Source organism: Mauremys reevesii, linkage group 1 (assembly GCF_016161935.1).
Source record: "Mauremys reevesii isolate NIE-2019 linkage group 1, ASM1616193v1, whole genome shotgun sequence".
NCBI lineage: Eukaryota > Metazoa > Chordata > Testudines > Geoemydidae > Mauremys > Mauremys reevesii.
Window position 1 is genome coordinate 33135023 of NC_052623.1, and position 26233 is coordinate 33161255.

Sequence of the window (26233 nt, forward strand, 5' to 3'; positions counted from 1 at the left end):
AAATCCTTCTCCATGTTGCACGCAGCCTCATAACTGTTCTCAAGGCCACAACTCTGGCATAGCCTGTGAAAAACATTCACTGCATCTAGCTGCTCTGTGAGGGAAGGCTCTTCAGATTCATCATATAACTCACTAGTCTCTTGTGCCTTATCGGTCTGTTGACATTTTACAACCACTACAGCTTCCAGAAGTTCAGCACCAGAAAGCTCACCTTCCATCTCTAAACAACTGTCATACTCAACAATGGCCTCAAACTCCTCTGCTGTTAGAATTTTCAGGAAGAGAAACACTGACCAGCACATCGATATACACAAGCCATCATTTTGTGTTACTGCAAACTCCCTTTCTGAAGCACTTTAGAACAGTCTATGGGAGAGCAGCAGCCCAGGACTCCTTAGCAAGATGAAGTGCATTCATTCATCAGTTTGACAACATCCACCACTTGTATGTTTAGGTCAACATTAGAGAAGCAATGATGTGCACAATCCATTGGCTGTATGACTGAGGCTGCACTGGAGCAAGAATTTTAACACAAAGTGCAATAGCTCTACGTTAGCTGAATGAGCTGGGCAATGTCAATCAAGAGGTACGTGTGTCTATCTTGTAGCCACAGCTCCCTGTTCCAGTTCTTAAACCACTCTTCAAAGAGCAAACTTGTCATCCATCCATGCATTGGCTGAGTTCCTGTAGATCACAGGCAGCTCTGAGCGGTCCTTAGAGAAACCATAGGGGCACTTGCTTTTTCTGACCACCATTAGAGGCCGTTTCTCTGTCCCATCCATGTTTGTATAACACAGCAATATGATATGATCTACAGCTTATTTCCCCTCCTGCAAACCCTTCTTTCAGAAGGCCAAGGCCTCTGTCAGGAATGCCCTGGTAAAAGAGACCAGACTCGTCAACATTCAAGATGCCATGTGTCTGAAACTGCTCGAGAATGCTGGGTAAGGTGTTTGTCCACCATTCAGTAGCTGCCAGAAGGTAATCATCGTGTTTCCCACCATGCTCCTTACACTAAACCATGTCGTGCTGGGCTTTCCACCAACTGAGCTATCTGAAGGGTTGAACTCCTTCTCTGCCGCCAGTTGACTCACTTTCTGTTTCAGCATCAGCCTGGAGCGCCGAGCATCTTGTCCAAGCTTATGCTGAAACCAGGGCTTCACCAACCTCTGCCTCCTTTCCATCGCATTGACACTTGCAGCCTCGGGATGTGTTGTTCCCCTGTAAAATGTTATGGCTGTTCTGAATGCAAGAATCAATGGACTTTGGAGACATCAAACCTTTCAGCCACTCTTACTTGCTTAGCACAGTGCTTGTATAGGGCCTCCAGCACACAAACTTTATTAATGAGAGATAGGTCCATGCCTCTGGAAGCCATGGCACACAGCAGAAGTGCTTAGCTGCACATGCTCAAAGCCTGGAAGTTCATTATAGGATGGATCTCTTCTCTAAAAACGTTGCTAAGTGGCATACCTATGGTTAATATCCAAATCCCATTAATATTAATAGGACAGATTGGTTCCTGGCAATATGTTTCCATTAACCGGAAGCTGTTATTCAACTAAGCAAGGATACTGACATTTGAGTAGCATGCTCTCTTTAGTCTGTGATAATGCAGCACTAACACTCTTACTCAGGAACATTATGTAGGCATAATTTAATTTTCAAATCTTCCAGCTGTCCCTTAAGGTGCTATTTTATAAAAAGAATTCTGTCAGAAGCAGCGGAGTCTTTTCTACTGAGAAACAGTTAAATTAAATACACTTGAAAAAAAATCCTACATAGCTATTAAAATTAACTGTTCGCTTTATTCCCCATGAAGCAAATGCATCAGCATTACACTTAGAGCGGTCTTTTTTTAAGGAAGTATTATTTTTGACAGTCAGTAAATTCTTATATAAATGTATTAACAGGAATTCTGTCACAAAATGGAAAAGCTATTACTATAATTAAAGAAAACGAATGCAATAGCAAGCTGTTATAACAGGACATTAAAAACTTCCAACACTGTGATAAATGCAGAACACTGAATCTTTTTTCTTTCCCTTTCATCTCAAAGTTCTGTGAGAGCACCCTTTGGCTACTTAAATTAACACCACTGGGAGTCTCTAAAGACCCAAGTCCTTCAAACTCCTCAGCATTTCATAGAATCAGGACATATGGGTCTAATCCTACCAACTCTTACTCTTATTCACGTCAGTGGAACTATTTTCCTAAGTTTTATACGCATGAATGTCATCTAGAAAAAGAAAATGTAAAGCATTAGCATCTTAGTAAGAGTTTATGACCTAATGCAACTTATAGTTTAGACTTGAGTGAGGGGGAATAAAAGCTGCTTTATTAACCACATTATATTTCCTCAAAATCTGGTGATTAACTTGATTGTGCTTAATTTAAAGTACATTATCAACATTTACTTAGTTAAAAAAATGTTCAATACGAAATGGATATTATTAGGGCTGTCGATTAATCGCAGTTAACATGCGATTAACTCAAAAAAATTAATTGCAATTTAAAAAATTAATCATGGTTTTAATCACACTGTTAAACAGAATACCAATTTAAATTTATTAAATATTTTGGATTTTTTTCTACATATTCATATATATTGTATTCTGTGTTGTAACTGAAATCAAAGGGTATATTATTTTTTATTACAAATATTTGCACTGTAAAAAAGATAATAGAATTTTTTCAATTCACCTCATACAAGTACCATAGTGCAATCTCTGTCACGAAAGTGCAACTTACAAATATCGATTCTTTTTGTTACATAACTGCACTCAAAAACAAAATATACAACTTCAGAGCCTACAAGTCCACTCAGTCCTACTTCTTGTTCAGACAATTGCTAAGTCAAACAAGTTTGTTTACATTTACAGGAGATAATGCTGCCCTCTTCTTATTTACAATGTCACCAGAAAGTGAGAACATTTGCATGGCACTTTTGTAGATGGTATTGCAAGGTATTTATGTGCCAGATATGCTAAACATTCACATGCCCCTTTGGCCACCATTCCAGAGGACATGCTTCCATGCTGATGACGCTTGTTAAAAAAAAAAAAAAAAGTGTTAATTAAATTTGTGACTGAACTCCTTGGGGGAGAACTGTATGTCCCCTGCTCTGTTTTACCCACATTCTGTCATATATTTCATGTTATAGCAGTCTCGGATGGTGACCCAACACATGTTGTTCATTTTATGAACACTTTCACTACAGATTTCACAGAATGCAAAGAAGGTACCAATGTGAGATTTCTAAAGATAGCTACAGCACTCACCCCAAGGTTTAAGAATCTGAAGTGCCATCCAAAATCTGAGAGGGACGAGGTGTGGAGCATGCTTTTAGAAGTCTTAAAAGAGCAACACTCTGATGCGGAAACTACAGAACCAACAAAAAAAAAAAATCAAAAAAAAATCAACCATCTGCTTGTGGCATCTGACTCAGATAAAGAAAATGAACAAGCGTCGATCTGCACTGCTTTGGATTGTTATCGAGCAGAACCTGTCATCAGCATGGACGCATGTCCCCTGGAATGGTGGTTGAAGCATGAAGGGACATATGAATCTTCAGCACATGTGGTATGTAAATATCTTGCAACGATGGCTACAACCATGCCATGCGAATGCCTATTCTCACTTTCAGGTGACAGTGTAAACAAGAAGCAGGCAGCATTATCTCCTGCAAATATAAACAAACTTGTTTGTCTGAGCGACTGGCTGAACAAGAAGTAGGACTGAGTGGACTTGTAGGCTCTAAAATTTTACACAGTTTTATTTTTGAATGCAGGTTTGGGGTTTGTTTGTTTGTTTTTTTTTTTTACACAATTCTACATTTGTAAGTGCAACTTTCATGATAAAGAGATTTCACTGCAGTACTTGTATTAGGTTAACTGAAAAATATTATTTCTTTTTTTTTTTTTTAACAGTGCAAATACTTGTAAACAAAACTAAATATAAAGTGAGCACTGCAGACTTTGTATTCTGTGTTGTAATTTAAATCAATATATTTTAAAATGTAGAAAACATCCAAAAATATTTAAATAAATGGTATTCTATTATTGTTTAATCACGTAATTAATTTTGTTAAACCATGTGACAGTCCTACTATTTATACTCATTTCAGGTGGCTTAGGTGACAGAGATAGAGACAGACAGACAGACGGGGGGGGGGGGGGGGAGAGAGAGAAAAAAAAGAATATATTAGCAACCTACAAACCAACTAACAAAAAAATACAGTCCCTGCCCTAAAGAGCTTACAATCTAAGTACAAGACAAGAAATGGATATAGACAGAATATAAAGAAACAATGAGCCAATACTGGTCAGCATGATAGGCTCAGCACAGGGTCACAGCACTGGTCAGTCAAGTTTTTTGTTGGCATTCTGGGAAAGGAGAATTTTGATGAGGTTTCTGAAGGAGGAGAAGTTGTTAGTTTTGTGGATGTTTATTGAGAGCTCCTCCAAAGCGTGAGAGGCAGCATGAGAAAAAGCACGAAGTGGGAGATGGAGGTTGGCGTCACGGGCTGATCTGAAGCGACAGAATTAACATCTCAATAGCCAATAAGAGATGATAGGCAGGATGAGGATAGACCATGAAGGGCCTTGAAAATTAAAACAAGCAGTTTATGCTTGATGCAACAGAGAAGGGGGGGAGGGGACAATGGAGGGATGCAAAAAGAGGACGACATGGTCAAAGCAACGGGCTTGGGAAATGACCTCAATAGCATCATTCTGAATGAGGGAGACTGCATTTGTCATGACCAAAGAGACAGATATTGATGATGACAGCCTGGACAAGAATTTTAGCTGCGTGGATGGATTAGAAAGCTTATATCTGCAGAGATGCTAAGCCTGTATGTGAGCACATAGAGGGTGAGAGCCAAGTCAAACAGGACACCCAGGTTATGGCCTTGAGTGACATGCAGGACGCTGGCACTGTCCACAGTGCTTAGGAGCTCAGTTTAAGCCACACTGAGCTTGAGCTGATAGCCAGACATCCATGAGGAGGAGGAGGAGGAGGAGGAGGAAGAGCACACATTTCAGTTTGGACAGAAAGAGACAAGAGGGTTGTCGGTACAGAGAAGGAAACTGAATTTGTGTTTGCAGATGAGATTACCCAAAGATGAGATGTAGAGAGACACAAGAAGGGGCACCAAGGACAGAGATTTGTCAAACCTCCATAGGAAAAAAACTACCACCATAGCAATCAAACATGTGATTTCATAAATACACCAAGGACTTAAAAACACAACAATAAAGTTACCTTCTCTGCAGTCTGGAAATATTCCTTCACAAGGTCTTCCACTCTCAGGGTTGTCCCCTCCGAAGCAGGTCTTCTAATGAGCTTTCCAAAATTAATATCATCTTCTAGAAAAGAGATAAATAGGTTCTTATTTTAATAGAGTTGTCTTCACACATCAATTTAGGTGTTAAAAGCTACTAACATAACCCTGATTTATTATAATACAAAAGGTAATAAAAATTGCAAATTGTTGAAAATAAGACTCTTGCAACAGCACTGGCCACCAGTCTAGGAGTTCTTCTATAACTTAAATTTTCCACAATAAATACCCTGACTGCTCATTCTACTCCAATAATGAATATACAAATATGCCCAAATAGAATTCCATCTGTAGAAGGCAGAATAATAAAATCCCTCCAACCCTTCTAAATGCCTGAAAGGAGACAAGGACTGAGCAACAAAAACTGGGCTCTGACAGATCAAAAGGAGAGCAAATTTCAAAATCAAAGGCCCCTCATGGAGAACGCCATGTCAGCAGCACCCTCTCTTACACTGAAGGAGCTAACGCTCAAACGTCTTTGTCAATTTCAAATGCAGCAGGAGGACATGGAGAGAGAGAGATGGTGTCTCAAGCAGGCAGGTCCTAAGCTTGCATTTAAGGCCCTACAGGTTAAAAACAATGCTTTGTACTGCACTTAGAAACTTATTGACAGCCAGTCAGACACCAGAGCACTGGTGTAACATGCTCCCAATGTGAAGCTCTGCATAATAAATGGGTCACCACATTCTTCATTAGCTTGAGTTTCTGAAGGTTAGAACACATTACAGTAATCCGATGAAAATATGAAAGAAATATGGACCCTGGACTTCAGAAAAGCAGACTTTGACTCCATTGGGGATCTGATGGGCAGGATCCCCTGGGAGGCTAATATGAGGGAGAAAGGAATCAAGGAACGCTAGCTGTATTTTAAAGAAGACTTATTGAGGGCACAGGAATAAACCATCCTGATGTGCAGAAAGAATAGCAAATATGGCAGGTGACCAGCTTGGCATAACAGTGAAATTTTCATTGAGCTTAAACACAAAGGAAATTTACAAGAAGTGGAAACTTGGACAGATGACTAGGGAGGAGTATAAAAATATTGCTCATGCATGGATGGGTGTAATCAGGAAAGCCAAAAAACAACAGGAGTTGCAGCTAGCAAGGGATGTGAAGGGTAACAAGAAGAGTTTCTACAGTATGTTAGAAATAAGAAAAAAGATCAGGAAATGTGTGTGTCCCTTAATGAATGGGGAGGCAACCTAGTGATGATGTGGAAAAAGCTGAAGTACTCAATGCTTTTTTTGCCTTGGTCTTCACGAACGAGGACAGCTCCCACACTGCTGCACTGGGCAGCACAGTATGGGGAGGAGGTGAGCAGCCCTCAGTGGTGAAAGAACAGGTTAAGGTAGGGGTGGGCAAACTACAGCCTGGGGGCTGCAGCCGGCCCTTCAGATGTTTTAATCTGGCCCTCTAGTTCCTGACGGGGAGCAGGGTCCGGGGCTTGCCCTGCTCCGCATGTGCTGGGGCTCTGCACGGCTCCCAGAAGCAGCGGCATGTCCTTCCTCCAGCTCTTATGCACAGCAGCAGCCAGAGGGCTCTGCACACTGCTCCTACCTCAAGCGCCACCCCCACAGCTCCCATTGGCCGGGAACCATGAGCATTCGTGGCCCACCATAAAATTTCCATACCCAGATGTGGCCCTCGGCCCAAAAAGTTTGCCCACCCCTGGGTTAAGGACTATTTAGAAAAGCTGAACATGCACAAGTCCATGGGTCCAGATCTAATGCATCCAAAGGTGCTGAGGAAATTGGCTGATGTGATTGCAGAGCCAATGGCCATTATCTTTGAAACCTCATGGCGATCAGGGGAGGTCCTGGACAATTGGAAAAACACCAATATAGTGCCCATATTTAAAAAAGGGAAGAAGGAGAACCCAGGGAACTACAGACCTCACCTCACCTCAGTCCCTGGAAAAATCATGGAGCAAGCCCTCAAGGAAACCATTTTGAGGCACTTGGCAGAGAGGAAGGTGATCATGAATAGTCAACATGGATTCACGAAGGGCAAGTCATACCTGACCAACCTGATTGCCTTCTATGATGAGATAACTGGCTCCGTGTATATGGGGAAGGCAGTGGACGTGATATACCTTGACTTTAGCAAAGCTTTTGATACAGTCTCCCACAGTATTCTTCCAAGCAAGTTAAAAAAGTATGGATTGGATGAATGGATTATAAGGTAGATAGAAAGCTGGCTAGATTGTTGGGCTCAACGGGTAGTGATCAACGACTCAATGTCTAGTTGGCTGCCGGTATTAAGCAGAGTGCCCTTGAGGCTGAGATAGGGTCCAGAGCGACCTAGACAAATTTGAGGATTGGGCCAAAAGAAATCTGATGTGGTTCAACAAGGACAAGTGCAGAGTCCTGCAATGAGGATGGAAGAATCTCATGCACCGCTACAGGCTGAGGACTGACTGGCTAAGTGACAGTTCTGCAGAAAAGGACCTCGGGATCACAGTGGATGAGAAGCTGGAAATGAGTCTTGTTGCCAAGAAGGCTAACGCTCCTGCATTAGTAGGAGCATTGTCAGCAGATCAAGGAAAGTGATTATTCCCCTCTATTCGGCACCGGTGAGGCCACATCTGGAGTATTGTGTCCAGTTTTTGGGCCCCCCACTGTAGAAAGGATGTGGACAAATTGGAGCGAATCCAGCAGAGGGCAACAAAAATGATTGGGGGGGGTGCATATGACTTACGAGGCGAGGCTGAGGGAACTGGGGTTATTTAGTCTGCAGAAGAGAAGAGTGAGGGGGGATTTGATAGCAGCCTTTAACTACCTGAAGAGGGGTTCCAAAGAGGATGGAGCTCGGCTGTTCTCAGTGGTGGCAGATGACAGAACAGGGAGTAATGGTCTTAAGTTGCAGTGGGGGAGGTCTAGGTTGGATATTAGGAAACACTATTCACTAGGAAGGTGGTGAAGCACTGGAATGGGTTTTCTAGGGAAGTGGTGGGATCTCCTTCCTTAGAGGTTTTTAAGGCCCGGCTTGACAAAGCCCTGGCTGGGATGATTTAGTTGGTGTTGGTCTGCTTTGACCAGGGGGTTGGACTAGATGACCTCCTGAGGTCTCTTCCAATCCTAATTTCTATGATTCAATGAAAGGACAATTGGCAAGGTCCATATCAAAGAGAAAAGGTCACATGTTTCCTGCGAGGCATAGAAGGAAAAAGTAACCTTGGCCACAATCACTCCGAGGATCCAGAAGTCCAGGACCTAGTAATATATTTAAATATGCACCCGTATTCCAAATGGTGGTTACAATCCTTCAGTGAAAGGTGCCAAATTATTCTTTGCAAACTCTTTAGACTACTTCCCACAAGTCATGTATATTATCTCTGTCTTACCCCGATCAAGTGGCAGCCGGCTAGCATTCATCCATGCCCAAAGTCAAGACTTGTTTTCTTGAGCAGAGGGTACACAACTCCTGCATAGAAAAATACAGTACTGGCAAATTTCACCAACAGTAGAGCCAGTATCTCTCTGATGGCCTTCACCAGATAGCAATTTCATCCACAAAGCAATATGAACATTCTACACAAGACATCACCTGTAAACTATGGTGACCTGTGTTGCCTTTCTTCTCCAAGAGGTCATTCGGGGCCACCTGATCAATAGTGGAACAATAAACATTATCAGGTCCCACCAAAGCACTGATAGAGAAATCAGCTGGCTAATCAATATTCTCTATCAAAGCTGCCCTGGAAGTTCACTTGTTCCATCAGACTCGGGGAAGATCTTCAAAAACAGGTCCCTGAAGGATAGGTTCATACTAACTTCAAACCAGAAGGACAATGGTCACTCAACAAATCCGTAATATCCATCTGTCCAACTTCCAATTCCAAGCCAAACACAAGATCCCGAGAGTGTGCTCAGTTTTACTAGTGGAACTTACCAACATCTTATTACAGCAGTAATGCCCAAAAATTACCCCCAGGTCGAGAACCTCATTGTGCTAAGCTCTGTGCAAAAATATAGTCAGCTATATCAACATCCCACAGAAGTTATAATCTAAAATTCTGAGCTGATCTAGAAGAATCAACATCTACAGACACCATGGACTAAACCAACCTCACTTACTTCAGCACCAGTATAGCTGAGTAATCTGATAAGCCCAAACAGGTCTTTTCCATTGGAAAAGACTACAACACTAGTCTAATCCTATCCCCATTCTGGCACTCACACACAATGTGAATACACTCATCTACATTTGAGGTCAGATGTAAAAACTCCAGCTGTATCCCTTCACCTTCTGCTGAACCACATAACCACCTAGAGACAACAGTGAACCTGTAGTGTCTTCCAATCAGATCTGTTATACATGCAAAGTCAAGAGCCTCATTCTGTACTGAGTCATGAATTGTATTAATTTTACTAGTCACCAACCTTGTGTTAAAAGGCATTAAGCAAAGAAGCCACTGAGACACAAACACAGAACCCCATAATGCCATTTTTACGTTCACTTTTCAAAGCAGAGCTGCTTATTAAGCAGACAAGTGAAAAGTCCAAAGTGATCAAACTTACAGTAGCCACTTTGTAGTTTCAAAGGACTAATAAGGTAAGGATTTCTAAATAAATTATGTGCTCAATTAAATCAAACAATCCCACCCAGAAGAACAGCAACCTAATTCAAAATTAGTTAAGAGCTTTTTAAGTGTGTTTACTAACTGTGAAGCATAATGTTTTCAACTTAATTCAAGTGCCGCTGTATACACACCTGTCAATGGAATTAGATTACTTATAAAGCACTAATGTACATTAGAAGTCCATTAGATCAGCACAGCATGTTCTTATGCAAACCACATCTTCATTAGTGATTATTAGGGATTCATTATTAGGACAAAATTGTCAACAACCATTAACCAGTTATTAAAATTCTGGGCATAGTAGGATTTACATTGTGACAAGTGGCTGTTATTTTAATGACAGGAACACCCTGATAGAAGGCATCTGGAATAGGATAATCTGGTAATGGATCAAGGCAAATAGATCACACTATTCCACATCAAGCACTCTGATTCTTACTAAATCCAAAAAGAAAAACATGGCACCATTTCAGATTGGGATTTTAGGCAAAGATTTAGCTACTGGGTTTTCAGAGAAGTCAAATATACCTCAGCAATTTTTTCCTACAACTTTTAGATGAATATGTCCTAAGCATGAATGTACTAAGTAAAAGGATGCAGCCAGGAAGGGAAGAGAGAAAAACCTCTGATATCCTCCACGTGAGCACTGACTTATAAAGGGTAAGGGTAAGGGTAGTTTGTATGTGGATAATAAGGCTATTTCCTACCCCCAATGGTGCTCAGATGTTCTGAAGTCAGGACAAACTCCTTGTCAAATGGGTAAATGTTTTGACATGTCTCAAAGAAAGAAATCACAGAAAAACCCAACTCTCCGAAGTTTTCACAGCCCCATGGATGCTTTTAAATCATATAAGAACTGCTACTCTACCTCTTAATTTGTTCACTTATTGAGAACCCAACTGTGATGCAGTTTTATGTACAGTATTAAACACACAGTTCAGAAAGGTACTCTGAGGCCATAAAGTCACTCTCTATAAACTGTTGAGAGAGGGTGCTCCTCTGAACACCAAGATTTAAAACAATAACAAAAAGAACACATACTCCTGCAAAAATTGTATGGATTTGGAGGGGTCCTTGCAGACTTCTATTGTTAGGATCTTGGTCCTTGACTAAGGTTCTAGGTGCTATGGTAAAACAAAATAATAATACGGTCTCTGTTAATTACATATTTTACACAGATAGCGAACCCCTAAAAATATTGGTTTTAAAAGTTAAATAAAATTTCCATGTTACTTTTAACTGACAAATTTTGTTTTTACCATTTTTCTCTTTTTGTTCACGATGTCTGAAAAAGTGTATAATGTCCTTTGGGTTAGCTGTCCTTTCCATGAATTTCTGACTGAAACGGTGAATACTGAATGGTTCAAAACCTCCACTGTAATCAACCTAAAATGAAAATGTCACAAGATGAAATTTGGGATAGAGGCAAGGAAACCAAGCACTTCGAATAGTCTAAGATGCATCAGTTTCTTTCTCGCTCTCTTTTATTATTTTTTTAAATAGAAGTCTGAACAATGAGCCAGTCAGATGCTCATGTTAACACCATACACTTAATTACCAATCCAGTCTCTGACTCTTACGTCTAGGAGTGCTGCAAAGGTGGCATGTATGCCTCTGTAAAGAGCAACATCACATTCCTTAATATCTGATAACACGTTCTATCTCACCAACCAATAAAGGAGGATCAGTGGCATGCACTGAAGGGAATCCCATACAAACGCCTGCTGGAAAGTACTGGTCATGCCACAAAGGCTCCAGGTACATGTACAGTGAGGGTGGGATTTAAAACAAAACAACACAATTTAAATTGTGTATGAGCAGGTAAATTATTAAATATAAAACTTGTAGCATAAAGCAATCAAGTCAACAAGAGTTTTAGAATAAAGCAACGAAGTCTTACACGTAATCTTATGAGAGGTTTTTCTGGCTGGCGTGGATTTCCCAGACGCTCTCTTTCTGCATTATCCAGCAGTGTTTCAACCTGAGCAGCACAAGCAATGAAGGGGTAGATATACAAGTTACTCTTCAGCATGTATTACTTTCTCTGGTTATAGCTACTTGGACCTTTCCAGCCATTGTCTAAAACTAACTGTGTTGGGGGGAAAAAGTGTCTAAGTAATAAAGAGCTTATGCACATATGCATAAGAGATGGCAGAATTTGGCCAAAAATGTGTGAAACACAAAGACTCGATCTCAGCAAAAAGACTGCGGTATTAGAATTAAGTTTCCTGCTAGTAGCTAACAAGCCTTCTCAGGTTTTCATTAGGTAGTTCAGTGTCATATTAAATATTATGAAGTTCTAGAATATGTGAATACTTCTGTATTAGACACAACTGTGATCCTTCACTTGATGGGTGATTCTAAGAAAGGGAGGGGGTGGCCAGTATTGATAGAGTAATGAAGAGAGAGACATTAAATAAATGGAGATATCCTACCTCCTAGAACTGGAAGGGACCTTGAAAGGTCATTGAGTCCAGCCCCCTGCCTCCACTAGCAGGATCAAGTACTGGTTTTTGCCCCAGATGGCCCCCTCAAGGATTGAACTCACAACCCTGGGTTCAGCAGGCCAATGCTCAAACCACTGAGCTATCCTCCCCCCAGGCATCAGCATGTTGGCGGCATACATGGGGAGAAAATGAAGGCGTTCCAATTTCCAGTCCTATGCTAACCACAAGATCACATTCCCTTCCTACAGTTCAAATACAAGGCAGTTACCTTTTCTATACAGAATGCTTGTACTGCTTGTGTTACTTTTGGATTGTCTGGGTTAAAAATGTCTGGATGATCAGCAAGAACAATGTCCTCTATGTAGAAACTTCGTACTGTTTCAAGGGGAATCTTCTCCATATTCATTTTTTTGCCTTTAATGTGCAGCAAACCAATGTGCCTGGAATTAAATAATTTTGGAAATGAAGACAGATAAATCAGAATTCAGATCAAAACTCTCCTTCACTCTTACATCAACCTCACTGAAAATCCGTAAAGCAGTAACAATCTGCTCAGAGCAGTACTTCAGGTCGTGCCCTCAGGACATTACAGCTGTAAGGGCCAGATTGCACCTAGTCATTACATGAAAGCATGTGCATGTGTGGAAGTAGACAGGATGCAAGAGCCCCTTCATTTTTCCAGGCTAACTCCACCTAAGTGAACAGAGTTGTATCTACTTACAAGGCTGAATTTAGCTTAAAGAAGCCAGGGCTAAGTTATCATAAAATACTGATTTTAACCCTTTGGCTAATTACGCTACGTAATAAACTGTCAGACAGAACAACACTATATCCCAATCCATTCCCTCATATTTCAATAAATGTATCTTCTGTGTAGGACAGGGGTGGGCAAACTACGGCCCACGGGCCACATCTAGCCCTCGAGCTCCTGCTGGGGAGCGGGGTCTGGGGCTTGCCCTGCTCCCACGCTCCAGCCCGGGCGCGGAGTCAGAGGCTGCTGCTGCTGCTGCTACACACACACACGCGACGAGGCTCCCAGAAGCAGCGGCATATCCCCCTTCCGGCTCCTATACTTAGGAACAGCCAGGGGGCTGCATGAGCTGCCTCCTCCCCAAGCACCACCCCCGCATCTCCCATTGGCTGGGAACTGTGGCTAATGGGAGCTGCAGGGGAGGCACCTGCGGACAGGGCAGCGCACAGAACAGCCCGGCCTCACCTCTGCATAGGAGCCGGAGCAGGGACATGCCACTGCTTCCAGGGGCTGCTTCAGGTAGGCGCCGCCTGGAGCCTGCACCCCTGGCCCACTCCCTCCCATGCCCCAACCCCCAATCCCTCTCCCACACCCCAACCCCCTGCCCCAGCCCGGAGCCCCCTCCTGCACCCTGAACTCCTCATTTCTGGCCCCACCCCAAGGTCCGCACCCCTGGTGTAGGAGATGTCCTGCTTAAAACAGCATGCGAGAAAAATATTAGAACAAAACTCAAGAAAACACGTACTTTTTTATAGCTTCCCCTGGTGACAGAGAAGTAACCACTGAACTTCCAGGCTGAGATACATAGAAAAGTTGCTGTTCGTTTCTGGTTGGAGCTATTTTACATTCATGTTCGTGACCCCAAATAACAAGGTCAATAAAGTCATCTAAAAACTGCTCTGGAATGTAATTGGTGGCTCCATGTTTACTCCTGTTTCAAAGAAAAGGAAGAGAATTAGAACAAAGTACAGTTTTGGCTGTTTTGGGGGAGCGGAGAGTAGGGAGAAAGAACAGTTGTAAAGCACTAAATTTATATAATAACCAATATTACAGTTAAATTTGGTTTGGATTTTTCCAATATTTGGCAATGTATATATTTCACATGCACATGGACATAAATATTCCTCCTTTTTATTCCTTGCACAGATATGAGTTATTCAAATGCTGAGTTAAGAAAAATACTATTTCGCTTGATTTTTAATAGTTATTTTTCCTCACAAGTAAGAAGGTAGCTAAAAAAACTCAAATGCCATTTCTGTTCTAACATTAAGCTTATTTAGTTCTATTCCCCCTATCCCTTTCTCCTTTCACTTGGCTTGCGTGCTCTTCACTTTTCCTCCACATGAACCTCTTTCCCATCTCTCAAGCCTTTTTGTTACAGCCTCTATTTAAAGGAAAAAATTCCTCCACTTCTCTCTTTTTAGTGTTAATCCTAAATATTTAATCCTCACTTCCCACTCCCCTTTACTTTTGTTTTTTCCTCTAAAATGGGGACCCACAACAGACCCCTTCTATCCAGTTATTGCTGCTCCTTCAGCCAGCTGGATGGGGTCAGTAATGAGCACTATCTGATGGTGCTCCCTCTACAACATTCCCAGACTTTTGCTTCCCCAACTTTTTCATGGAAGTATCTGTGACACTTTCACATACTCTTTCCTGAACAGATGCAGAGCAAAACGGATGACAATATTGTGATTTTCACTCTTTGCCTGCTAACACTTCTGGGAAAATAACATATGCGAAACAGTACAACCATGTACAATACTCTTGCCATGGTAGATTTTTAAAATGTTGGAAAGTGCAAATGAAAATGTGGGACTTGCAAACCCAACTTACTTATAGCTTTTGTGCCGTTCTGTACTATAATCAATCTAGTTATAACATGCAAATTTATAGACTCTCATTTCTCCTCACACACACAGAAGTAGTTCAGAGTAGACAATTCACAGTTGTTTTGTGACAAACTGCACCCTCCCCGGAAACCCAGTTGATGAAGCTGTGCTGTTTTCAACCTCCTTATTCAGAGGTCACCCTTTCCGCCAAGTGTGAACTCCTTTACGCCACCCTTCTTTCCATATGTCTTTTCTGTAATCAGATCAGCTGGACGAGGTTGATACAGAAAGATGAGACATATTCCACTTTCTTGATGCAACTAATATCCAACAGTCTTAGGGCTAGTCTACAGTGGCATACTTTTGCATGGCTTGTGTGGTCATAGCAGAGCGCTGGGAGAAAGCTCTCCCAGCATTCTAAAAAACCCACCTCCACGAGGTGTGCGGCTCCCAGCGCTGGTGCACTGTCTAAACTGGTGATTTACAGCGCTGAAACTTGCAGCGCTCAGTGGGGTGTTTTTTCATACCCCTGAGCGAGAAAGTGGCAGCGCTGTAAACTGCCAGGGTAGACAAGCCCCAAGGTAGCAGGTGTCAGGTCATGAACCTAATTTTCCTACATAGCATTTTAAATATTTTTGTTGCACAAAACCATACATCTACTTAGAAAAACAAAAATCATAATCAGTCAATACTGTTACCTGTTCTGATGAATTACAAACAAATTAAACCAATTATCTTCATCTTCCTTTGGTCTCAGCATGGTTACCTGCTTATTGACAAACATTCGATATAGCCTCTCGTCTGGTATAGATCCTGGAATGTCCATGGCAAAATGTTAATCAATGTTACTGTACAATAAATTATATTTTATCAGCAAAAGCATGGAAAGTGAAGTTGTGTGGCAAGACTACACCTTATCTTTTGATTGTTAAAGAACCTTGAGGCACCAGCACGGATTTGATCAAGGTAATTTTATTATTTAACATACTCTGTCTCTAAAATGGAAAAACTCATCAACCTGAAATCTAGTCCCTAAAAAAAAAGTTGAAATTAATTCCAGCAGGCATTACACCTGCCCTTGAGTCCCCCTGCCAATTATCAGGTTTTACAATTTTTTATATTATATATATATATATATGGGTTTTTGATTAATCACAGTTAACTCACGCGATTACTGGTAACTGGATTAAAAAAAATTGATCACGATTAATCATACTGTTAAATAATAGAATACCAATTGAAATTTATTAAATATTTTGGATGTTTTTCTACATTTTCATGTATATTGTATTCTGCGTTGTAACTGAAATCAAAGTGTATATTATTTTTTTATTACAAATATTTGCATTGTAAAAACAAAAGAAATAGTATTTTTCAATTCACCTCATATAGTACTGTAGTGCAATCTTTTTGTCATGAAAGTGCAATTTACCAATGTAGATTTTTTTTGGTTACATAACTGCACTCAAAAACAAAACAATGTAAAACTTCAGAGCCTACAAGTCCACTCAGTCTTACTTATTGTTCAGACAATTGCTAAGACAAACAAGTTTGCTTACATTTACAGGAAATAATGATGCCCTCTTATTTACAATGTCACCAGAAAGTGAGAACAGGCATTTGCATGGCACTTTTGTAGACAGCATTGCAAGGTATTTACGTGCCAGATATGCTAAACATTTGTATGCCTCTTCATGCTTCAGCCACCATTCCAGAAGACATGCTTCCATACTGATGACACTTGTTAAAAAAATAATGTGTTAATTAAATTTGTGATTGAATTCCTTGGAGGAGAACAGTATGTCCCCTGCTCTATTTTACCCACATTCTGCCACATATTTCATGTTATAGCAGTCTCGGATGATGACCCAGCACAGTATTCTTAAAACTGAACATTTCACAGCAGCTTTGACAAAACGCAAAGAAGGTACCAATGTGAGATTTCTAAGGATAGATACAGCACTCGACCCAAGATTTAAGAATCTCAAGTGCCGTCCAAAATCTGAGAGGGACGAGGTGTGTAGGCATTCTCCACATGTCTAAAAAGAGCAACACTCTGATGTGCAAACTACAGAACCCGAACCACCAAAATAGAAAAAAAAATCAACCTTCTGCTGGTGGTAGCTGACTCAGATGATGAAAATGAACGTGCATTGGTCCACTCTGGCTTTGGATTGTTATCAAACAGAGCCTGTCATCAACATGGACGCATGTCCTCTGGAATGGTGGTTGAAGCATGAAGGGACATATGAATCTTTAGCGCATCTGGCACATATATATCTTGCGATGCCAGCTACAACAGTACCATGCGAACGCCTGTTCTCACTTTCAGGTGACATTGTAAACAAGACATGGGCAGCATTATCTCCTGCAAACTGTAACCAAACTTGTTTGTCTGAGTGATTGGCTGAAGTAAGACTGAGTGGACTTGTAGGTTCTAAAGTTTTACATTGTTTTGTTTTTGAATGCAGCTATTTTTTGAACTTACAAATGTAGAATTATGTACAACTTTCATTATAAAGAGATTGCACTACAGTACTTGTATCAGGTGAATTGAAAAATACCATTTCTTTTGTTTTTTACAGTGTGCAAATATTTGTAATCAAAAATAAATATAAAGTGAGCACTGTACACTTTGTATACAGTGTTGTAATTTAAATCAATATATTTGAAAATGTAGAAAACATCGAAAAATATTTAAATAAATGGTATTCTATTATTGTTTCATCACACGACTAATCTGTTTCATTGCGTGACAGCCCTATTTTTTATTTTATATATATATACACACACACACACACACTTCTCTCTCCCTTTTGGTTGTATGTGAAAAGGCTAAACAAAAATTGACTAGACTACATACAGGGAACCAGTAAAGCAGACTTGCAAACAATGGCCATCTATTAAACCAACCTATTTTCTTCATGGGTCTGATCCTGAAAGGTGCAGTGCTCTCAATGCCAAATGTAGCCAGGAGTGAGTAACCTCAGTTCCAGCTGACCTGAATAGGTGCTGGAGGCACTCAACACCTAGCAGAATCAAGCCCTAAAATAATTTATTTTGGTAAAGCTTTTATGTTTTTCATTTGATGTGTTTATTTTAAAGATTATGCCTTACATCAGGGGTCGTCAACCTTTCAGAAGTGGTGTGCCGAGTCTTCATTTATTCACTCTAATTTAAGGTTTTGCGTGCCAGTCATACATTTTAACGTTTTTAGGTCTCTTTCTATAAGTCTATAATATAGAACTAAACTACTGTTGTATGTAAAGTAAGTAAGGTTTTTAAAATGTTTAAGAAACTTCATCTAAAATTAAATTAAAATGCAGAGCCACCCGGATGGGTAGCCAGGACCCAGGCAGTGTGAGTGCCACTGAAAATCAGCTCGTGTGCCGCCTTTGGCATGGATGCCATAGGTTGCCTACCCCTACCTTACATCATGGAAACAATAAGCAACGTACAGTACTTGAGGGCTGCTTGGAATTTACTCCTGGGGGAATTCTTCAGCAAAAAATTAAAAACTCTGCACTCAGTATTTTAAAATTCTGCAAACTGTAGTGGTATTTTGACAAATATGTAATCATGCCAGTTTCAGTTATTTTGGTAATTTATTTCAAAACACTTGTCAGCAAGTATGTCTGTAACAATAAAGACACACACACAAATTCTCCCAAGAGTAACAGAATTGAAAGAAACCCCTATGACAACCCAGTTCCTGTTTCTCTGGCCCCTCGCCACCCCCTGCAGAGCCCAGCTGGGGGCCAGACACCCACAACCCGCCCCCCCAGAGCCCAGGTGTGGGTTCTCCCAGCCCAAACCCCCACACCCCTCCCCATCAGAGCCCAGCTGTGGGGCCCCCTCACCCTGACACCCACCCCCCTACTCCTCAGAAACCCAGGGATCCAGAGGGAGAAACAGCCTGATGCTGGCTTGTGTGAAGTTTACTGTGTGCTGCCATCTTCTTCCCTCAGGGCATGTTGGGAACTGCAGCTGCTGGGAACCCTCTAGCTCCCTCCCACTCCCCCAGGGCGTGTCTTCTATGTGCAAAGCTGGGCTCCACTGGGTCCAGTGGCCCCTAGTGGCAGCCAGCAGCACTGCAGCTTATTTCTGTGGGGGAAAGGAAATTCCGCGCAAAAAAACATTAAGTTCTTCATCGCACAGTGGTGCAGAATTCCCCCCCCCCGCCTGGGGAGGGGGTACAAAATAATTAAAATTTTTGCATCTAAATCTCCTCCCCAAAAACCAAGTAAGGCACTTCAATAAAATCCTTAAAAGTAATAATCATTTCTACGAGGAACTCAAGTACTTCTTCACCAAGGAAGAAAAGTTGCTGTTGTTTTTTTCTTTTAACTTGCACATAAGAAAAAGATTATTGCTAATCAATAACACTATTGGCAAACACATCTACTTAAAAGTTAAAAATATTTGTTAACACCTTTATACGTGTGATATGAAGCATTAGCTTCACTAGATTTCAAGCAGCACCACACTTATTAAATACTTCTCTACATGAAGACCCTGACCCGCAGTGAATTCTGCTTATAATTAGGACCTTATTTTGCCAGCAAAATAATCAAATTTCCATTTTCCACTATCATAACTTGGAAAAAAATAATCAACTCTTATAATATTAAACAAGAAGTACAAGTGGAAGGATGTGCAAATTTTTTTAAAAAAGAGAGTCTTATACCAACATGTTATGGATACTACACAATGGTATCACAGTGCAATACAATTATTTTTAAAACGTGAAGAAAGCTACCACCTAAACAAAAACCCAGGAAATAAAGAGAGAGCACTACATGAGAGGAAGGAAAAAGGGTCCTACATATTGAGGCTGAAATCTATCATAAAACACCTCTGAAAGAGAAAAACTTTCAGGTGTTTCTCAAAAGTGGTGAGGAACTGATGGAGACAGATGCTATTTATGCAGCTGGACAGGACAAGAGAGCCGTCTGTGCCAAAAAACACTATTTCAGACAAGCACAACAAGCACTATTAAAAAATCCTAAACAATGTTGAGTTGTTGGGGTAAAAATGGAGAGGAATGGGTTTCATTCAACAACAAGAGATTCCAGTTAATAAACAAGTATATCCTACATACCACCATATTAAACTTGCTGACTCCTGACACAATAGTGGAATCCCTAAAAGCTGCTATCAAGAACACAGATACAAACCTCAACAGGTCTCACAGGAAGTCATAAAAGTATATATGGAATATGCACCATTAAGGGTTTTATACAACACGACAAACTAAAATCAAATTTGCCTCTTTACAAGCAGCCTGTGAAAATAATGTAGGGTAAGATAAAGTGATCATGCCTGCTCCACTCAGTGAGTAAACATGCTGTACTGTGAACAAACTACAAGCCAATGATAAAACCTGTTAAGAGAGAATTTCAAAAAAATAGAACCTCATGGTCAGGAGGTCTCATACTACTTTTGCAAGTTCATCTCAGGATAAGAGATACAGCATGTGCACACATGCTTTTGAGCAATGTCTAACACCTTTCCCTAGAAATATTGATTCTAAGATTCTTTACCTGGCTCACTACTTCTATATGAAGTTAGAATATAAACCAGGGGTAGGCAACCTATGGCACGCGTGCTGAAGGCGGCACATGAGCTGATTTTCAGTGGCACTCACACTGCCCGGGTCCTGGCCACCGGTCGCGCGGGGTGGGGGTGGGGGGCACTCTGCATTTTAATTTAATTTTAAATGAAGCTTCTTAAACATTTTTAAAATCTTATCTACTTTACATACAACAATAGTTTAGTTATATGTTATAGACTTATAGAAAGAGACCTTCTAAAAACGTTAAAATGTATGACTGGCATGCGAAACCTTAAATTAGAGTGAATAAATGAAGACTCGGCACAGCACTTCTGAAAGGTTGCTGACCCCTGATATAAACCTCAGTAAGGAAGGAAATAGAACTCTGTGATATAAAGAAGGGTCTAGACATGCTTCTGAAATATCTAGCTGAACAGAAAGGAAGCTTACCTAATCCATATAGAGCAATTTTTGTGCTTCCCTTGTGGAGTAAAATGGGACTAATGTCTATCTTCTCTACAGATGATGAGCGTCCAAAATGATTCAGGAATCCTGCACTGCTTAAAATATCCAATGCACTCAATGCATCTGCCTATTGAAAATATTAAGGAACAGAAAGATAATGGATTTGTACTTAAATTCAACTTCTAAGTTTGTTCAACAATGCAAGACAAATAGTAATAGTTTATTAAGTATTGTAAAAAGGAAGCCTGAATGAGACCTGGCTTGGCTAAATTGATTGCTCAGTATGAACTACTAAGTGACATTTTTGCTGTTATTAAATAGCTCATTTTTTTGTAGGTTGTGAATAATAGTAATAATCCTATATTACAGATCCACCATGTCAAATGCATAACGAAAACCTTTATGAACAATAGTTTGAAAACAAGAGCCTTATGCGCTTTTAAAAACTTTAATAACTTGGCTGGTTTTTTTAATATTTTAAGCAACAATTAAAAATATTTGACCAACATTATGATGGCTTCCTTCATACAGACCAGAAGTAGTAACTAAAGCTGTAAATCAATTTAAAACATACAGCTAACAAATAATCTAAATGCATGGAAAAGGACTGACATTAAAACTCAAGTTATTAAAGACATTTTCTTACATAAAAAAAAAAATGTTGAACTTTTCTACACCTAATTTTTGAAAATCCTTTCAACTTCTCTTGTATTTTGAGGGGCAATAAGTCCTTATCCTATCTCTAGCTAGAAATCCCTAAAATAAGGTATTAGATAGGCAGATCATATGGTCCTATATCCTCTCTTCCCACCCCTCCTAATAATTGAATGTAGAGCCTAACATGAGCAAAACAAAGGAAAATGCACTCAGTTCATTAAAAAGGAAATTTAAAAGTGAAATGGGGTGACTGATATTAGTAACCTGTTCCCAAAGGGAAAAAAAATATTTGTATTTGTGCAATGGTATAATTTTTGTCATCATCATAATAATTACCCCTGTGGGATCATCATGATTGCCATGAATACTAAAAACTGGAATAGAAATGTTGAGATTCCCATCCTGATAGTTCACCCATGGAAATCTGAATAGGAAAAAAGTTTACATTTGCTTACAAGCATACACAACATACATGATACAATTTTTCTTATCAAAACAACAACTTATACAGAAACTTCAATTGTATATTAAAGCATTTTATATGAACATTAATAAAGAAACATTCAGCAACACTCTGAAGCAGGTGATTATTAAATGAGATCTCACTTTATCTAAATTAAATGGGACTAAGAGGAAGGGCAGTGGTTAAAGGCACCAGTTTAGGACTTAGGAGACCTGAGTTCAAGTTCCTGCTCCACCACAGACTTCCTGGGTGATGTTGACATGTCACTTAGGCCCAGATCCTCAAAAGGTATTCAGGTCCTTAACTTCCATTGAAATTGCAGAGCCTAAATGCCTTTGAGGATTTAGGCTCTGTGCCAGTTTCCTACCTGTGAAATGGGGATAATAGCACTGCTTTACTTCACAAGAGTGTTGTGAGGATAAATACATTAATAACTGTGAGGTGCTCAAATTCTTCAGATGGAGAACATAGACATAGCTAAGACAGACAGACAGCAGGCAGGAGTGTGGGGGAGGAAAGTCATTACATAATTTTGGATAAACAAGACTTTGGATACAGATGGGAGTTTGCACTGTACTGCATCACTGTGTTCACCTGGTACACACTTTGTTATATTTAAGGCTGAAAAATTGTTTCATACAGTCTCCATTAAAAAAAACAAAAACAAAAACAAAAAAAACCCCCTCCTTTTCAACATTCATTCCTTGTCTTTGTCCAAAGCTGAATTTTGTTTTCAAAAGTTTGAGCTGTTTAATGTATGTTAAAATCTTTCAGTTCTAAAAGCTCAAAAGCCTAGATAGGATTATGGGGACCCAATACTACAAATAATTTTAGTTCATACAACCAATGCTATTGTATTCAATGACTATTCAAATGAGCATACTGAAATATTTCCAATACTGGGCTTACGTATATCAGAATGTATATGATATGCAATATATCTAGAAAAGTCATCCAAAGATGGTGACAAAGTTCATAAGAATATTTTCTCAGAAAATAGACCAAGGAATTGATCCTGCAACCTGCTCCACACAGCGGACTACTGAAAATTCACAGAAATCCACTGACTTGCAGAGGTCTGCCCATAAGCTGCTTACAGGATCAGACTCTTAAATTTACTGCAGTGGCAGCTTACTGTACCTAAGCAGCAAATTGCACAGCATACTGTAGTTATTTCATCACAGTAAAATATACTTACTTGCTAAAACCAAAATTGACGGACTGGTCACTCAAAATTTCAAATTGGACAGGATGATCACCCATGCAGTATTTTCTTAATAATTCAATGCAGTTGTGTAATGTTTTTCTGGATGGTTTATTTTCATGAAAAAGATCCCCACCTAATAAAATAAAATCCACCTGCAGAGATCAAGAGCTTTGTTATAGTCAAATGGTATTCTGTATTATCTTAAAAGCAATTCTCTATATGCTCTTGTAAAACACTGATTTTATGTTGAAGTGTATGGAATTTCTTACCAGGTCATCCAAGTTGATATCATATTTATAGATTGTAAAACAAATAAAACCTAAAATGCTTATAGTTAAATTATCTAACAATATTCAGAAAAATTAAAAGAATCTGAATTTACAAAACCCAAAACCACAACAATAAAAGCATACAACACTTGACAAAGCAGCACTACAGAATTCTTAAAATTAATTACAAGGAAAGTGCCAACAATATTTTACAGGTGTTCCACCCAGGTTTTTTTTTTTTTTTTTAAATGTTTAAGTATTTCACAGGGGAGAAGCTGGAAATTTATTGTCTCTAGCCCTAGGAAATCATTATTAATTCACTTTGCATTATTTTGAAAAGGATGCCCAACCAATCTGAATTTCTGAATACATGTTAAATGACTGGATATTCAACAAAACAGCTCCGTCAGGATTACGAATATACATTTGGATCTATCTGGGAATTATTACACTCCTAAGAATAGAAGGTAAGCCTAACTCCCATTTTAAAAGATACCAGAGCCTAAATTCCATTTAAACCTGCAATGAGCTCCCCTGAAACAACCTCCACTGAAACCAATGTGGGTCTGTTTTCATGGAGCTCATTCCAATATCAGGTACTCAATTTCCAAAATAAATGGCTCACTCCTACCAGAGTCCCTGAAAATAAAACTGTCCAGTACTTCCATTATTACATTTAAGGTACCATATTAGCTGCTAAGAACTGAACATCAGCTACATTTCTACTCTTGCTCAAACCCCTCTTTAGATTGAGCAACTTTCTTATAATCACTTCGGAACAAGGGCCACAATCTTCAAAGGGCTCCACAAGATCCAGATACAGGATTGGAGACAACCTTCCTAATACTTTCTGAAAAGCATCCAAAGTCCAGTCTCATAACCTTATTTTCCAAAAGGCTGCTTACTTCTTTTTGTTGAGCATGTCTCAAAATTTCATCAAAAGTTACAAATGTATCATTTCCACGCACAGGATCCTTCTCCAAGTACCCAAGGTGAATGTCAGTGGCAACCAAGATTTTGAAGGTATCTTCTTCATCCCTAAATCGAATTAAAAAAATAAAAATAGAAAACTGTACTATGAATTCAGCTATTTCAACAGTCTTTTCCAAAAATCACCAAATGCACAAACAGCCTGGCACAGAAAACATTGTATTTTGTTGAGTTAACAGAACATCATCAACTTAAAAATCAAGTCTGTCTCAAAATGTTTAACCTACTTCTGTTTCAAACACCACCTAAAATTATGGTAAATGGAAGAGGTTATAGGCTAGATCCTGCAAATGGATCAAAAAAAATTATTCATAAAACCACAAATATTGGCTGAGAGAAATGGGAAGATCAAGTACTTGAAACTGTATTTAATTCATTTTTTAAAAAACTGAATAGCTTGCCAGTTGACTGTCCTTTCAGATGGAACAGAAACATGTGCAATGTTTGCATAGGGAGGTTATGGGCCTGAAAAAAACAGGAGCTTACCCTGAGTTGATGCGACTCATCTCTGCGCTCACAATGGCTCCAGGTGGCTAGGACTCCTCACTGAGCAGTTCTGAACTGAGCTTGATGGGTCAGTACAAGGCAGAAAGTTCAGTTCTAGCTTCGAATACACAGAATAGTGTCTAAAAGACACGAATACAAATGGATTACAATTAAGCGCGTAATAAACTGAGTTCATGCCACCTACCAAGTTTTGCACTGATAGCTGTACTGCTCCTTTTTTAAAAATACAAAAAGTCAGATGTATATAAGAAAATGACACATTTTTGTTTATCCATTTCACTGCTGCACAATGTAATCAAGTATATGGGGCAAAACGGATATCTATTTCTGCCCCTTGCACACTAAAGTGGCATTTCAAAGGTATAGAGCACAGAAGCGGTCCCAGAAACAGGGCTTTGGAAGAGCTATCCTTCGCAATTTAAGTAACGATGCGGCTCCTGAATTGCAATGAGACAGAACTCCCTTAATCAGCTGGCACCCAAACTTCTCCACCGGAGGGGGCCATGCTGGCAGGCTGCCTGCGAGCAAACACGCATTGGAGCGGACAGAAGCACAGCCCGCAGCAAGCAGGGACGCATGCGATGCTGTATCTTGCTCTTAGGGGCAGAGATAGGCCCAATGGACCAGCGATGCAGGGACCCAGGTGCTTGTGTGTAACCCGCTGCCGGGCGTTACAGCCCCCCTGTGCCGACCCACGGAGATCAGCGGTTACAGCCCCAGCAACGGGGCTCTTGAGCGCCGGCGGTTCCCATTCAATCCCGCCCCGTGACCCAAGTGGGCGGCTCTCCCACCTGCCCGGCAGGCCAGAGCCTGCGTCCAAACAACGCGGCACCAGTCCTGCCATGTACACGCCGCGCCGCTTCCCCTCCGGGCACCGGAGCACGGCACGGGCGGGGCAACGCTGCCAGGCAGCCTGGGAGGGATCAACCGCCCACCCGCTGCGCAGAGCGGCTCAGGGCGCGGCGGGCTGCACGGGGCCCGCCCGGCCCGGCTCCCCTGAGCCCCGGCTCGCCGCGCGGCGCGGCCCTCACCCGGCAGCCCTACGGCGTCAGCAGCCCGGGCCTTGCCGCGCTTTCAGTTTCCATAGCGCTAAAGGGGCGGGGATAGACTGAGCGGTGTCCTCTCGCGATAACTGCCCACCAGCTCCCGCCTTACCCATTCCTCC

General features: G+C 40.6%; 1 protein-coding gene across 5 annotated transcripts in view; it reads right to left on the reverse strand.

Moving 5' to 3' along the window:
* MRE11 (MRE11 homolog, double strand break repair nuclease) overlaps window positions 1-26230 on the reverse strand; it is a 62030-nt gene extending 35800 nt beyond the window's left edge. For 4 of the 5 annotated variants that reach the window (XR_005600451.1, XR_005600450.1, XM_039544765.1 and 1 more), the window contains exons 1-12: window positions 26100-26230; window positions 25048-25187; window positions 24477-24609; window positions 23294-23454; window positions 21969-22056; window positions 20961-21102; window positions 15655-15769; window positions 13870-14055; window positions 12642-12813; window positions 11827-11907; window positions 11186-11312; window positions 5266-5369 (exon numbers count right to left, since the gene is read on the reverse strand). Coding sequence is in view for 3 of the 5 variants with exons in the window: in XM_039544765.1 (XP_039400699.1) it covers window positions 5266-5369; window positions 11186-11312; window positions 11827-11907; window positions 12642-12813; window positions 13870-14055; window positions 15655-15769; window positions 20961-21102; window positions 21969-22056; window positions 23294-23454; window positions 24477-24609; window positions 25048-25067 (1329 nt within the window). In the remaining 2 variants the exon portion in view is untranslated. The other variant, XM_039544750.1, reaches the window with a different exon arrangement.
* Window positions 26231-26233: the final 3 nt, after the last annotated feature.